The sequence below is a fragment of the Thamnophis elegans genome, chromosome 17 (assembly GCF_009769535.1).
Source record: "Thamnophis elegans isolate rThaEle1 chromosome 17, rThaEle1.pri, whole genome shotgun sequence".
NCBI lineage: Eukaryota > Metazoa > Chordata > Lepidosauria > Squamata > Colubridae > Thamnophis > Thamnophis elegans.
In genome coordinates this window covers 8506412-8522994 of record NC_045557.1, presented here as the reverse complement: position 1 = coordinate 8522994, position 16583 = coordinate 8506412, and the positions used below count along the sequence as shown (strand labels likewise).

Below are 16583 nucleotides of genomic sequence, written 5' to 3'. Positions count from 1 at the left end.
CTGGTGGACCAATTGTGAAGTGCCTATGGATTTGGAGCAAGATGCCAGGGCAGGAAAGCGGAGTGCATGGGAGGGGGAAGGGAGAGGGCGGGGATGATGGGCATGGGAGTAGGGGGAAGAATGCCCCCTCTCAATGGCTCCCTGTCAGACAAATGCTTCGGGGCAAAGTGCCAGGATCGTAGACAGGGAGGGAAAGAGGAGTGCATGGGAGGGGGAAGGGAGAGGGCAGGGATGATGGGCATGGGGGGGGGTTTCTGTCAGACAAACCCTTCGACGTCTATAAATACCCAGGCAATGCCGGGACATCAGCTAGTATCAAAATAAAGAAAGGAGATGCTGAAAATACAGTGAACACTGCTAATAATCTTCATACGGAATGAATAAAAAAAAAAGGATTCTCATCAAAACCACCATGTATTTTCTCCCCTCCCCCACAATTCTGGAATCAAAACCGTCTTTCATTCGAGATGAGCCATTAAAAAAAAAAAAAAAAAAATCGCCCTCCCCACATTTGTTCCCCTCTTCATTTTCTTCCCACCCCTTTTTGGCTCAGAAAGGAAGATATTTGGCTTTTCGGCTCTCACGTTTTATATTACGATTAGATGCGCGGGGATGTGTTTTTTTTCACACCTCCAAAGCCACACGATCTTTCGAGTTTGTGTATCTTCATTTCTTTGGGGGTTTTGGTTTTTTTTCAGAGTTTCACTTCGTTTCCGCTGTGCGCCCGAACTCAAGTGTGTGGTTGGTTAATTTGATGTGGCATCCCCGTGTTTCTTTAACTTGTACATGTTCAAACCTGAACACATACACAGTTGAGGGAGGGGGGAAAATCAAGAATATATATATATATATATTGTACAGAGACCGAATGTTCCCACATCTGAGACTGCCCAGGCCTGTACAATATGATCAAGAGACAGCATTTTATTCACCTAAATTAATCAGAAATGAAAAGCTATTCTTAGGCTTGGATAAAGGTAAAGGTTCCCCTTGAACATATGTGCTAGTTGTTCCCGACTCTAGGGGGTGATGCTCATCTCCATTTCGAAGCCAAAGAGCCAGCGCTGTCTGACGATGTCTCCGTGGTCATGTGGATAGCATGACTCAACGCCAATGGAACGCAGTTCCCTTCCCACCAAAGGTGGTTCCTATTTTTTTACTTGCATTTTTACCTGCTTTAGAACTGCTAAGATTGACAAGGAGTGGGAGCTCAGGCCATTACGTGGCGCTAGGGATTTGAACAGCCAACCTTTCCGATTGACAAGCTCAGCCGCTGAGCCACTGCGTCTCAATTTCTTACGCTTATCCAGTGCAAAAAAAGAGCAGTGTAAAAAAAATAATGGCTGTATTCCCACAACTCTTAAGATCTTGCAGGGAGCTAACAGGTGTGTTAATTTAAGAGTCAGTGAATTTTAATTGGTTTAGGGCCGAGGTTAGGTCCTGCAAACACCGTCTGTGGTTGTGCTCCACTTAGAAACTGCAGGAAGCAAAGCTGAACAGAACAGAACAGAACAGAAGAGCAGAGTTAAAAGAGGTGACCCTGTAGCTGCTCAGCTTGTGATTTTACCTACAGTGGTAAAGATGGAGCCAAGATTTTCACAGGCTTCTTTTTGCTTTTTAGAGTTTCAAATCTTGAGGACTGCAACTGTTTTTTTGGTTTTTTTTTGGGGGGGGGGGTTGGTGTCTGATTTTGTACGCTTTAATTTTGGGAGAGGAGGGTGACATTCATTAAAGCAGTATTCCTTAAATGTGGCAACTTTAAGAAGTGTGGACTTCTACTCCCAGAATTCTTAAAGCAAGCTGGCTGGGGCATTCTGGGAGTTGAAGTCCACCCATCTTAAAGCAAGCTGGCTGGGGGTTTCTGGGAGTTGAAGTCCACCCATCTTAAAGCAAGCTGGCTGGGGAATTCTGGGAGTTGAAGCTCTTAATGCTGCCATATTGGAGAAACACTGCCTTAAATCTTCTCCAAGGGTCTCAAAGGAAAAATAAGTCTTAAAATCCAACAGACCAAAACATCAGATCTTCTTGAATTATCTTGTCAAGTTGACTGCCATGATGCCACTTTTAAGGCAGCAAGCCTTAGGCCGTTCTTGCGGCCCAGATGCCCAACTGGGATTAACAGAGTTGGCAGGGACCTTGGAGGTCATCCAGTCCAACCCCCCTTGCCCAAGCAGGAGACCCTACCCCATTTCAGTTTTAAAGGGGTTGCCATGGGAGGGCGGGGGCGTGGAGGGAGGGGAGGGAAAGGGAGGCTGAATAAATACCCGGAAAGTGCAAGAAAAACAGAAGCTTTCTGAGAAGGGAAATTAGGTCTCTTCTCATAAACCAGGCTGTTAACTGCTAGGAAGAATATGACTATCAGCTTCGAAGGGTAGAAATTTTTTTGTTTAAAAAAAAAAGCCCACACAGAGTGAGAAAAGCTGCCAGGTTTTTGATGCAGATTGTTGCTCCCCTTGTTGCAAAAAAAAAAAAAAGAAAGAAAGAAAGGAGGAGGAGGGGGAGGAGGAGAAGAAAAAGAAGAGGTGGAGAAGGGGGGGAGGAGGAGGAGGAAGAGGAGAGGAGGAAGAGGAGGAGAGTTCTGTTGCTAATTCTATTCTGCTCCTTTTTTATTCTGCTCCTTTTTCTATTCTCTTCTGTTCTGTTCAGAATTCTCTTATTCTATTTTATTCTATTCAATTCCTATTCTATTCTTTCTATTCCATTCCATTCTCTATTATTTTCTATTTTTTATTCTAGTCTTACTCTGTTCTCTTCCTAATTCTGTTCTGCTCCTTTTTCCATCCTATCCTAAACTCATTCCGTTCTCTATTCTGTCGTGTTCTGTTCTTGTTCCATTCCATTCTATTCCTGTTAGGCAGGGAACACTCCTATCCTTTAGACGGCAGGATAAATATAATTTATTGAGCTCTTGTGGCCTTCTAGCCTCACGCTGCTGTTTTGGTAGCTAATTCTAACCTGGTCAGTGTGGGGGAGTTGTAGCTCCTTAGCAGCAAACGGGAATCTTCTTCCTACATTTGAAAAGAGGCAACTTGGGACTCTCCTCTTTCCTCCGGTGACCAGTCGCTGTGCCGAGACTGTCAAGAAAGACTGCGGTGAGGTGGATGAGAGCTTGGGTGTCCCCTCGGAGGCGGTTCATGTCGCGGCCAAGCCTTCGCTCACGGGCATGCTAATGTGAGCCGTGAGCAGCGGCTGGCTGTTGCCCTCCTTCACCACGAACACCTGCAGGGGAAAGAGAGAGGGACCTGGCTGAAGGTCAAGGGGAGTCGAAGAGGAGGGGGAGCATATGGAAGGGCTCCCTTTTGGAGCACAGAAAGACTGGAGGGGTCCCGCCGAGGGAATTGGGGTACCAAGATAAACAAACCCGATTTCTCCCAATAGCAAAATGGGTAACGGAGAGGAAAGGGGCTTGGTGGGTTATGTTCTGACCGAGGCTTCCCAAGAGCATGAAGCCAACTCCTTGTTGTCCCGACAAAAAACCTGTTTATTAATTCCCTGTGAATTCTGCTCCTTCACATCCAGCAAAGTCTTTCAAGGAAGGATTTACAGTCACAGAACTTATCTGGCTTGAAGAGCTGCCAGGCTGATATCTGCAGAACTTGGCCAGGAGTCTCGGAGAGTCACAAACCAATGGTCTCCTGCAAACTCCACTCCCCTTTTGCTCCTCTTTTATTTCCTCTGGGAGGGGCCATTCACTGTTCACCTGTGGCCTTCCTCCCAAGTCGACCCCTGTTCTTTAGCTGTTCCCTTCGTCTGGCAGCTCTGTGCAGGAGCACACTAGGAACAGGCTCCAGCTGTTCTTCTGCCCCAATGATGTCTGACTCTGAAGGCAACTGATAATTGGCACATGACTCTGGCCCCCTCTCTGCCTCCGACACAGAGCCCTCCTCAGAGCCTTCCCCAGACTCCAGGACTGGCCCAGGTTCCTCCACAACCTCCCCATAGTCTGAATCGGCTGCCAGCTCTGCTGGCCGTTGGGGGGGCCACAACAGGTTAGCGTTCTGATGCAATGGTTAGAATGCAGTATCGTAGGCTAACTCTGCCAACTGCCAGCAGTTCGATCCTGCTGTGTGTCCCAAGGTCATGTGATCGCATTTTGCAACCATCCCAAATAAATAACTGTTCCATCTTTTCTTGAAAACCTCCAGTGTTGGAGCACCCACAACTTCTGTTCCATTGATTAATTGTTCTGACTGTTAGGAAATTCCTCCTCAGTTCTAAGTTGCTTCTCTCCTTGATTAGTTTCCACCCATTGCTTCTTGTTCTACCCTCGGGTGCTTTGGAGAATAGCTTGGCTCCCTCTTCTTTGGGGCAACACCCGAGATATTGGAAGACTGCTATCATGTCTCCCCTAGTCCTTCTTTTCATTAAACCTTCTTTCCTTTAAACTAAAGGACCGGGGGGGGGGGGCTTGAATGATGGGGAAACCAACTTAAGGTCACCAACCTTGATAACATCCGAGATCGCTTGGTCGCTGAGACACTCGACAAAGGTGGCTAAAGGATAATTCAGTCCTGGGATCAACATGGGAGCCTGAAGAAAAAGTTGAATAAGGAGAAATAAATACAGATAATCCTTGACTTACAAACTATTTATTTAGTGACCGACGTTACAACGGCAGTGAAAACAGCGAGTTAGGACCGTTTTTCACACTTACGACTGTTGCCGCAGCCCCATGGCCACGCAATCAAAATTCAGACGCTTGGCCGCGGGCTCATATTTATGAAGGTTGCGGGCTTAATTGAGGTTGTAAGATGAGGACAACCTGTAGAGTCAATAAGTGGATCTGGAGCATAAAATAAAGCAGGCCTGGGGGATTTGAAGGCCAGCTTATCACCTGGCCTGAATCAAATGACAGGTAGTCCTCAATTTACGACCACGACTGAGCCCAAAATTTCTGTCACTACGTGAAACATTCCAGTGCTCTGTTTTATGACTCTGCTTGCCACGGTCATTAAGTGAATCCCTGCAGTTGTTAAATGAATAACACGGTTGTTGAAGTGAAATGGTTTTCCCCATTATCTTTGGCTCGGCCGAAGGTCGCAAAAGGCGATCACATGACCCCTGCCCGGGACACTGCGACCGTCGTAAATATGAGGAGTCAACTGCCAAGCAATAGTTTGCTATACCCTCCGCCATTGGATGACCAAGGAGGACTCTTGATTTGATTCCATTAAAAAAAAAACAAAGCGAATTAGTTCTGTCAGGAATGCCAATGTAGATATGTCACCGAGGATGGCATTGCTGGTAGAAAAATGGGACATAAATGAAACAAGAAAAGGAATGGATTGTCAATTTGATAATGGCAGCTAGATTAGTGGTGGCTAAATATTGGGGACAAAATTGGGATATTCAAAGAAATGAGTGGGATAACGGCAATGCTGATTATTATTATTACTGTAAGGTTAGAGAGTCATTATCAATGTAATGAATACAATCACAAATCTCCTGGATCACCAAATTAATAAATTTTGTAAGAAGCTGTGGCTTTCCAGTCTCTTGCGTCACAGGAGAACATCTTGAAAGGAGAGCTGCCCAAAGAATTAAGGCGATAGGAGCACAAAATGATATACACTATATTGCCAAAAGTATTCGCTCATCCATCCAAATAATCAGGATCAGGTGTTCCAATCACTTCCACAGCCACAGGGGTATAAAATCAAGGACCTAGGCGTGCAGACTGTTTTTACACACATTGGTGAAAGAAGGGGTTGCTCTCAGGAGCTCAGTGAATCCCAGCGTGGAAGTGTGATAGGATGCCAACTGTGCAACAAACCCAGTTGTGACATTTCCTCGCTCCTACATATTCCAGAGTCAACTGTCAGCTGTATTATAAGAACATGGAAGTGTTTGGGAAGGACAGCAACTCAACCACGAAGTAGTAGGCCACGTAAACCCGTCGAACATCAGAGTGTGACCTCACAAATGCGCTTCTGGAAGAATGGTCAAAGATTCCCATCAACACACTCCTGAACCTTGTGGACAGCCTTCCCAGAAGAGTGGAAGCTGTTATAGCTGCCAAGGGTGGACCAACGTCATATTGAACCCTATGGATTATGAATGGGATGTCGCTTACAGTAAGTTCCTATGCGAGGAAAGGCGGGTGAGCGAATACTTTTGGCAATATAGTGTAGCTATCCTTAGTAAGGTGGGTAACTTGAAATGGTTGAGAAAATGCAAACGTACTTTTCAGCTATTTGAAGTTACAACTGCCAAAACATCTTATGGAGAGATTTACGCGAGCGAGATTCAAACCACTTGACCCCAGTGGTCAGATACGGGAGACTCCATTCTATATCCTACAATGAGCGTCTCTGCATTTGTGGAATGGAAGAGGGGGAAGATCTGGCTCACATCCTATTTGACTGTTTCTTGTGTAAGGGGGTGAAAGACAGGTCTATATAACAAATGAATGAAACCCATTGAGATCCCCTATATCAAAACAACTTACTTTATATGCAGCCATAATTCGGGAAATAATATTTAGCGCAGCACAGTCCTTAAACAAAATGGTTCGGTTGAGATCTGCATATGTGGGACTGATTGGGGTAGATATGTAAGGGTGACACCGAAATATAATTTTATCCTATTTTATCTAGATCTTAAATTATTGTCTTCTATTCCAATTTCATTTGAGACTAGATTTTATTCCAATTCCATCTTAAATCGTATTTTATTCCAACTCCGTTTTAAATGGGATTCTATCAAATTTCATTTTAAATTGCTTTGATCCAATATTAGTCATAATTTCTTTCTGGAATCTTGCACTTGGATGTGGCTCAACGGCATATCAATAAATTGACTCAATGTCAACGTAACGAATACTGTAAATTTTGATCATAATAGCATAGAGACATGTACCCAGTCGACAAACTGTTTAGTGGAAGATGATATGTTCAAGTTAAAAAAATGAATTTAAAAAAATTCAGATGCTTGGCGGTTGCATTATCCTGGGGTCATGCGATTGCCATTTGCGTCAAGAGGGTGTGTGTGTGTGAAGCCAGAGAAGGGTGCGGCGTTACCTTGAAGAACGGGCGTTCGACAGAATAATGGTTTTCATTGTAAATGAAGCAAATGAGAAGATTTGCTATGGCGCGACTCTCGGACATGTTCTGGAGATTAAGACAGAGTTTGAAAGTGGGGCCCATGCCCTGCACCTGGAAGGGGAGGAAGAGGAGGAGGAAGCAGCATTACACAAGAACAAAGGACCTGGGGCAAGGACAGAGACCTCCAAAAGGAGAGCTTCTCTGCCTAAGCCCAAAAGTAAAAATAAAAATCAGAACACCAAATACAAGTTGGGTGGGAATGATCTCGTAGACAACCCCCACTCTGCCAAGGAACTAGGAGTCCTCATCTCAAATTTATTTATTTATTTATTAGACATATACCGCTTCATAGGGCTTTCAGCCCTCTCTGAGCAGTTTACAAATTTTTTAGCAAATTGAGTCAGCAACTTGCACCCACAATCCGGGTCCTCATTTCACCCATCTCGGAAGGATGGAAAGCTGAGTCGACCTTGAGCCGGTGAGATTTGAACCGCTGAACTGCAGATCACAGTCAGCTAAAGTGGCCTGCAGTACTGCACCCTAATCACTGCGCCACCTCGGCTCTTATGACCTAAGCCCCAGAGCTCACTGTAACAGCATTGCCCAAAAGGCATTAAGAGTTGTTAACCTAAGCGAAGAGTTGTTAACCTAAGCGAAGAGTTGTTAACCTAAGCGAAGCTTCTTCTCCGGTAACATTGCATTGCTAACTAGGGCATACGAAACCTTGGCCAGACCAATCCTCGAATACAGCTCGTCTGCCTGGAATCCAGACTGTATAATGGACATTAACACAATCGAGCAAGTCCAGAGGTATTTGACGAGAAGAGTCCTTCGCTCCTCTGCTCACAACAGAATCCCTTATGCCACCAGGCTGCAAATTCTGGGCTTGGACAACCTGGAACTACGTTGCCTACGGTCTGACCTAAGCACATTACACAAAATTGTCTGCTACAACATCCTAACTGTCAACGACTATTTCAGCTTCAACCGCAAATAACGCACAGGCAAACAATAGATACAAACTCAAGGTAAACCGCTCCAAACTCGATTGCAGAAAATGCGACTTCAGCAACAGAGTGGTCAACGCCTGGAATGCTCTACCCGGCTCCATTGTTACATCCTCAAACTGTCACAGCTTCAACCTTAAACTGTCTATCATGGACCTCACACCATTCCTAAGAGGTCCGTAAAGAGGGTGTGCATAAGCGCATCAGCGTGTCTAACGTCCCTGTCCTACTGCCTCCATTTATCTGTAGCTACTTCCATTCATACCTATACTTGTTATCTCCTACATGTTTGACAAACAAACAAATAGATAAAAGATCATTTGCATTTCAACTCTGCAAGTGCCAGAGAGACGGAACATCTTTTCAATGGTTCTAAATTGATTTTCCTTTAGGAAATCTTTTTTTTACAGATGCAACCTCTAACAATCAAAGCCATCTAAACACGGGGCTCCTTAACTGTGGCAACTTTAAGATATACTGTAATTCCCTGGCCAGCTTGGTTGAAGAGGGATGGCCCCTCAACATGAGTGACATTAAATTGGCCACGCCCACCCAGTCACATAACCACCTAGCCACACCCATCCAGCCAGTCATTAGGCAGGTCATATTAGTGGTCCGCGGGATTTAAAATTATGAATTTAGTGGTCCCTGAGGCCCAAAAGGTTGGTGATGCCTGGACTAGATGACTTACAAGGTCCCTTCCAACTCTGTTAACCTGAATCTAACCTGAAACTGAATCTAAACTCCAGAAACATTGTGCAGGAACACATTTTAAGAAGCACGGACTTCAACTCCCAGAATTCCCCCTCCACACACATGCATAAAACCTCGATAATATTGATAACATTAGGGTGCATTTGAAGCCCAGGGTATTCGGGAGCTCCTCCCTGATCTCCGAATGCCTTCCTCACCACGGCGTTCAGCTTGAATGGCTCCTGCAGGGACTCCGAGATGGGGCCCATGCTGCACTCCAGCGCCCGGGCGTAGGCACGGGCCGCCGTGAGTCGGATGCGTCTGAGGTCCGTCTGAAAGACTTGGTGCATGGCTGAGAAAGGGAAGAAGAGAGGAGGATGAGTGGAAGGCAAGTGAAGGAGCCCTTCAGTTTTTACCCCTTCTTACGATATAGGCTCGGCTTACGACCACAAAAATTTTTTCTTTTGATAAGCGAGACATTCGTGAAGTGAGACGAACCCTCATCTTACGACCTTTCTTGCCACTGAGGTTAAGTGAATCACTGCGGTTGTTCAGTTAGCAACACGGGTGTTAATCCGGCTTCCTTAATTGGCTTTGCTTGTCCGAAGGTGGCAAAAAGGGATCACATGACCCCAGGACACAGTGTGACCGTCATAAGAGCCGAGGTGGCGCAGTGGTTAAAGGCAGCACTGCAGGCTACTTCAGCTGACTACAGTTCTGCAGTTCGGCTGTTCAAATCTCACCGGCTCAAGGTTGACTCAGCCTTCCATCCTTCCGAGGTGGGTAAAATGAGGACCCGGATTGTTGTTGGGGGCAATATGCTGACTCTGTAAACCGCTTAGAGAGGGCTGAAAGCCCTATGAAGCGGTATATAAGTCTAACTGCTATAAAGAGGAGTCAGTGGCCAAGCGCCTGGATTTTGATCACGGGCACCATGAGTTGCTGCAATGGTTGTAAGTGTGAAAAATGGTCATGCATCTCTCTTTTCTGACACGCTGTTCAGTGTCTCCTGGGGATTTAAAGTCACCCAGCCGGCTTTCGTGCCTAAGGTGGGACTAGAACTCACTGTCTCCTGGTGATTGCCCTAAAGTCAACAGCGGACTTTCATACATAAGGCGGAACCAGAACTCACCATCTCCTGGTGATTGGCCCAAAGTCACCCAGCTGATTTTCATGCATAAGGCGGAATTGGAACTTACAACCCCGGGTTGATTGGCCCAAAGTCACCAAATTGGTTCCATGTGTAAAATGGAACTAGAACTCACAATCCCCGGTTGATTGGCTCAAGGTCACCTAGGTGGCTTTCATGCATAAGGTGGAACTAGAACTCACAATCCCCGGTTGATTGGCCCAAGGTCACCTAGCTGGCTTTCCTGCATAAGGTGGAACTAGAGCTCACAATCCCCGGTTGATTGGCCCAAGGTCACCTAGCTGGCTTTCATGCATAAGGTAGAACTAGAACTCACAATCCCCGGTTGATTGGCCCAAGGTCACCTAGCTGGCTTTCCTGCATAAGGTGGAACTAGAACTCACAATCCCCGGGTTGATTGGCCCAAAGTCACCCAGCCGGGTTTCGTGCCTAAGGCGGGATTAGAACTCACCATCCCTTGGTGATTGGCCCAAAGTCACACAGCTGGCTTTCATGCCTAAGGCGGGACTAGAACTCAGTTTCTAGTCTAGCACCTTCCCCTCTATACCAAATTTGCTTTCCTATCAACATCCAAACAGTATTTGAATGTAGAGAATGGACTGGAGAGACACTGTATTTCTGGCCTCTTCTGCTTACCCGCTCCACATTCCCGTTCCCGCAGCGTCTGGTCTACGTAGAGTTTCGTTTTCTTGGGCATGTTGAGTTTGGCGCTCTGGGTAACAAGTACGCCAGCTGTGGCGTCCCCCTTATGGAAAGTGCTGGTGCGTTTCAGGATCTTGATGATGAGACCCCCGCCTGGAGATGATAGAAAAGTTAGAAGTGGGGTGGGTAGATGGAGGGCAGCTCAGAGACTGATGTTGAGACAGTAGAAAGAGTGAAGAGAAGAGCAACCAGGATGATGAGGGGACTGGAGGCTCAAACCTACGATGAACGGCTGCAGGAACTGGGCCTGGCTAGTCTAGTGAAGAGAAGGACCAGGGGAGACAGGAGAGCGTCTTCCAATATTTGAGCGGCTGCCACAAAAAGAGGGTGTCAAGCTATTCTCCAAAGCTCCTGAAGGCCAGACAAGGAACAATGGATGGAAACTGACCAAGGAGAGATTCAACCTGGAAATAAGAAGTTTTCTGACTGTGAGAACAATCAACTGATGGAACAGAAGTTGCCTTCAGAAGTTGTGGGAGCTTCATCCCTGGAGGCTTTCAAGAAAAGACCGGACTGCCTTTTCTAAGAAATGGCGTAGGGTCTCCTGCTTGGGTGGGGGGTTGGACTAGATGACCTCCAAGGCACCTTCCATCTCTGTTAATCTGAATCTGTCTAAGATGATCAAAGGCCTGGAGGCTAAAACAGTTGCAGGAACTGGGCATGGCTGGTTCTAGTGAAGAGAAGGACCAGGGGAGATAGAATAGCAGTTGTCCAATATCTGAGGGGCTGCCACAGAGAGGAGGAAGGGGGTCAAAGCTATTCTCCAAAGCCAGGGAATAATGGATGGAAACTGACCAAGGAGAAATTCAACTTGGAAATAAGGAGGAATTATCTGACAGTGAGAGCAATCAACCCATGGAACAGAAGTTGCCTTCGGAAGTTGTGGGAGCTTCATCCCTGGAGGCTTTCAAGAAGAGACTGGACTGCCATCTATCAGAAATGGTGGAGAGTCTCCTCTTGGACAGGGGGGGGGGGTGGACTTGATGACCTACAGGGTCCCTTCCAACATCTGTTAAAGGAATCTGTTAAAGAAAGGGTAAACTGTCCTGCAGCCATGAATGAAGAAAAGGCTTCACCAGACCATGGAAGAAACGAAGAGGCTGCCTTTGGCCAACAGCCCCCACATTCTGGCAAGAGGGAAGTTCCATGAAGCTGGGCTCCAGCAACGAGGGCGAAAGCTCGGAAGGCAAAACCTCCGGTCCTGCTGACCGACCCAGATCGGATCCCGAACCTAGCTCGTTTACATTCACACACCTTGAGTTGTCATGATGAGGGTGTTATCCTCTCGTCCGTAGTGGCCGAAAACGATGCTGGTGACGACGTCCTGCCAAGAATCGGAAAGAAAGAAGGAAAATCGGTCAGCAACGAAGGAGCGAAATCAGAAATCTTTTGAGAGGGGAAGAGCCGGATATTTTTGCTGGATCCTTCGAAGCTAAAGCTGGACGTCGTATGTGTGAGGGGCTTTCTCAGTAGTCCTCGATTTACGACCATCGTGGGAGCCTGCTGTGAAGACTCACCCGTTGAGAATACCTATTTGATTATCCATGTATTAACTGCAGCTGGAATTGTATTTGCACAACATTGGAAGAGTGAAGAGATTCCTATTGATGAGAAGGTGATTGGGAAAATATTAGAATGTGCAGAAATGAATAGATTAACATTAATAATGAAAACGAAAGAATAAACTGAATAGTATAAGATATGGGAAGTATTTTATCAATAGAGGGGAAAAAGGGAACCTGGAAATGAGGGAAGAAGACTAAAAAAAGAGTAGAAAATATGTCAAGATAGAGCTATAAACAAGATGATAATTGTTAGTATTATGATGAGGAAGATAATTATGATTAATATTAGTATTATATTTTTATTCGAAGATATGTTAAGAAGAAAATGAAGAGGTTAATAATGTTCCATTACTTAATATACTGCAATTTTAAAATTAATGTTCCCCTCGCACATACGTGCTAGTCGTTCCCGACTCTAGGGGGCAGTGCTCATCTTCGTTTCAAAGCCAGAGAGCCAGCGCCATCCGAAGACGTCTCTGTGGTCATGTGGCCGGCATGTCTCATCGCCAAAAGCACATGGAATGCTGTTCCCTTACCACCAAAGGTGGTGCCTATTTTTCTATTTGCAATAGAGAGCCGAGGTGGCGCAGTGGTTAAATGCAGCACTGCAGGCTACTTCAACTGACTGCAGTTCTGCAGTTCGGCTGTTCAAATCTCACCGGCTCAGGGTTGACTCAGCCTTCCATCCTTCTGAGGTGGGTAAAATGAGGACCCGGATTGTTGTTGGGGGCAATATGCTGACTCTGTAAACCGCTTAGAGAGGGCTGAAAGCCCTATGAAGCGGTATATAAGTCTAACTGCTATTGCTATTGCTATTTTTTACCTGCTTTCGAACAGCTAGGCTGGCGGAAGCCGGGACAAGTAACGGGAGCTCACTCCATTACGCAGCGCTAAGGATTCAAACTGCCGTCCTTTCTGATCGACAAGCTCAGCGTCTTAGCCACTGAGCCACCGTGTCCCTTAGATGAGTGAAAGTATATAAATTTGAGCCCTGTTTTGGATGATCTGTAATGTTAATTCCCGAAGTGAGCAAAGAGGTCTAGGGGGTTGAAAAGGAAGTTGGTTGGCATAAACTTGACAGGATGTCCACAAATATTCCCAAAGCTTGGAAGCTTACCGGCACCTGGATGACGTTGACGAGGTTCTTATCCCGGTAAACATGAATTTCCCTGTTGGCCAGCGCCACCAACACAGCCTGGAAACTTTGCAATTTCCCATCCATGAAGCCCAAAGTGATGGGATTCGCCGACAACTTCACTACCCAGAGTTTCTTTCCCTGGTAGAAGAAGAGGGCGGTGGGGGGGAGAGGGGGTGGAATATCAGAAAATCATAGGGTCTCCTGCTTGAGCAGGATGAGTTGGACCAGATGAGGGGTCCCCAACCATTCGGACCTCAGGGACCACTAAATTCATAATTTTAAATCCCATGGACCACTGGTGAGGAAGCCATTCGGAGAGCAGGGAGGAGCTCCTGAATACCCTGGGCTTCAAATGCACCCTAATATTATCAATATCAACAAGGTTTTATGCATTTGCTTCCATTTGTGGGAAGGGGGAATTCTGGGAGTTGAAGTCCGTGCTTCTTAAAATGAGTTCCAGAACAATGTTTCTGGAGTTTAGATTCAGTTTCAGGTTAGATTCAGATTAACAGAGTTGGAAGGGATCTTGTAAGTCATCTAGTCCAGGCATCACCAACCTTTCGGGCCTCAGGGACCACTAAATTCATAATTTTAAATTCTGCAGACCACTAATATGACCTGCCTAATGACCGTCTGGGAGTGGCTAGGTGGTTATGTGACTGGGTGGGCGTGGCCAACTCGATGTCACTCACGTTGAGGGGCGCCTTGTCGTCCTCTACTCACCCCTCCCCTCCCAGGCACTCCTCGCCTGCCCGCCTGGGCTCCTTAGGGCCCCAACAGGAAGCAGTTGCTGGAGCTAACCAGCCACCCGGAGAAAGAGTTGGCAAAACAGCTCAGTTCAAATTGGATCTGACTGAGAAGGAGGCTCAGCAGAAGGATCTCACTGAGGACTAGGAGCATAGGCTTTCCAAGCAGAGGGAACACCTGCGGGAGTGCAAGGCCAGGTGCCAGCGCCTGGAGGCTCAGTGGGCTGAGATGGTCAGCCAGTTCCAGGCTGTGATGCAGTCCCACTGGAACGAGGCCCTCCGGCTCTTGGCCACCAGTGATGCTTCCCTCCAGCCTTCGCCCAAAGCCCCCCACCAGGAAGCTGAAGCAGACCCCAAATCGGAATTTCTGCCCCCCTCCTACCCACCCAAAAAGACCCCAAAGGGGGAGACTCCCTGCAGCAACACAAGCTTTCATTGCACCTATCCGTCCCAGAGGCTGTAATTTGAGGACCCCTGATTGAGTGCAATATAAAAAATGCAAATAATTTTTCTGCGGACCATCAAAATTGTCTCACGGATCACCACTGGTCCACGGACCACCAGTTGGTACCCGCCGGACTAGATGACCTCCAAGGTCTCTTCCAACTCTGTTACTCTATGTTCCTCCCCTTCCTGGGGAGGAGTTTGGGCAGAGCAACACTGCCCCCTGCAGGATTGTTCAAGGCACTGCGGAAGAATATACAGGCAGTTCTTTGGACTTCCCCACTGCAAGGGAGCCCGGATTTCTGTTGTTGGCTTATGTGAAACATTAGTTAAATGAGTTGTGGTCGTAAATCGAGCCACCTGCCGCATGACAGGACTCAATTTTGCAGCAAGAGTCGAAACTAACCTTCTGGTTGTAGCCTCGCAACGTCTCATCTGAACAAGCCACCATGATGTTCTTCTGGACTCGGACTAAACCCACAGCGTGGGAGCTCAGTTCAATGCAGTATTTGGGCCGCTTGGAGTCCCTGTGTGGGGAGGAGAAAAAGCAGGGAAAAAATTCAGTCCGAAGAGACGGAGGGAGCAGGGGACATGGTTCCAATGGGGCAGAAAACGCCAAAGATCTAAGTGCCTCTTATCAATAAACAAAGAAGCTACAAGTCAAAGTTTCTCAAACTTGGACACTTTAAGATGCATAGAATTCAGTTCCCAGAATTCTTTACCCAGCATGCTTTAAGATGGATGGACTTCGACTCCCAGAATTCCCTAGTTGGCATGCTTTGAGATGGGTGGACTTCTATGCCCAGAATTCCCTAGTCAGCATGCTTCAAAATGGGTAGACTTTTGACTCCAAGAATTCTCCAGCCAGCATGCATTAAGATGGGTGGACTTCCACTCCCAGAATTCCATAACTGCCATGCTTTAAGATGGGTGGATATCAATTCCTATAATTCCTCAGCAAACACACTTGAAAAGATGTCTGGACTTCGACTCCCAGAATTCCCCAGACCACATGCTTTAAGTTGGGTGGACTTCGACTCCCATAATTCCCTAGCCAGCATGCTTTAAGATGGGTGGACTTCCACTCCCAGAATTCCCTGACTGGCATGTTTTAAGATGGGTGGGCTTCAACTCCCATGGCTGGCTAGGGAGTTCTGGGAGTTGAAGTCCATCCATCTTCAATCTGCCAAGGTTGTGAAACTGAATTATTGTCCATTTTCCCTTCCATTCTTTTTCCAGTCTGCCACAATTTCTCATAATCTGGCCCTCTTCCACCAATTACAACTTTTCTAAAAATACTGTATTTATTATGGGATGCTCTGGAAAGTGGCTGATGGCTGTGGCTTGAATGTACTCTACCTACCGTCTGTTCTGATCAAAGCTTCCCAAGAGCATGAAATAAACTCCTTGTCCTGACAAAAACCCTTTTATTAATTTGCTATGAATTCTGCTCTTTCCCATCCAGTAAAGTCTTTCCAGGGAGGATTTACAGTCACAGACCTTATGTGGCTTGGAGAGCTGCCAGGCCCATCTCTGCAAAACTTGGCCAGGAGTCTCGGAGAGTCACGAACCAATTAAGTGAATGAATGGTCTCCTGCAAACTCCACTCCCTTTTCGCTCCTCTTTTATTCCCTCTGGGAGGAGCCATTCATTGTCCACCTTTGGCCTTACTCCCAAGTCGACCCCTGTTCTTTAGCTGTTCCCTTCATCTGGCATCTCTGCGCATGCGCACACTGGGAACAGGCTCCAGCTGTTCGTCTTCCTCATTGATCTCTGCCTCCGAAGGCAGCTGATCACTGCCAGACAGCTCTGGTCCTCTCTCTGCCTCCGACCCAGAGCCCTCATCAGAGCCTTCCCCAGACTCCAGGACTGGCCCAGGTTCCTCCCCAACCTCCTCACTGTCAGAATCTGCTGCCAGCTCCTCTGGCCGCTAGTGGGCCACAACAGATGTTTGCTCCAGAGCAGGTCCTTTGCCGCTGGTGGAATCACATACCTGCGAAGGATGTAAATGCTACCGTTCCGACATGCCACGCTGAGATAATACTCCACGTCAAACTGCCCTGCGATGTCCAGAAAGGCGGGCACACTTGGTATG

At 46.9% G+C, this 16583-nt stretch overlaps 1 protein-coding gene across 2 annotated transcripts in view; it reads right to left on the bottom strand.

The window, feature by feature from the left end:
* Positions 1 to 2831: 2831 nt before the first annotated feature.
* BBS1 (Bardet-Biedl syndrome 1) overlaps positions 2832 to 16583 on the bottom strand; it is a 28004-nt gene continuing 14252 nt past the window's right edge. The window contains exons 9-17 of one of the 2 annotated variants that reach the window (XM_032234443.1): positions 16482 to 16583; positions 14895 to 15015; positions 13278 to 13436; positions 11850 to 11919; positions 10530 to 10688; positions 8962 to 9095; positions 7020 to 7154; positions 4444 to 4530; positions 2832 to 3219 (exon numbers count right to left, since the gene is read on the bottom strand). The exon at positions 16482 to 16583 is cut by the window's right edge and continues 5 nt beyond it. In XM_032234443.1, coding sequence (XP_032090334.1) covers positions 3133 to 3219; positions 4444 to 4530; positions 7020 to 7154; positions 8962 to 9095; positions 10530 to 10688; positions 11850 to 11919; positions 13278 to 13436; positions 14895 to 15015; positions 16482 to 16583 — 1054 coding nt within the window. In that variant the 3' untranslated portion in view covers positions 2832 to 3132. The remainder of the gene's footprint in view (positions 3220 to 4443; positions 4531 to 7019; positions 7155 to 8961; positions 9096 to 10529; positions 10689 to 11849; positions 11920 to 13277; positions 13437 to 14894; positions 15016 to 16481) is intronic. The other variant, XM_032234444.1, reaches the window with a different exon arrangement.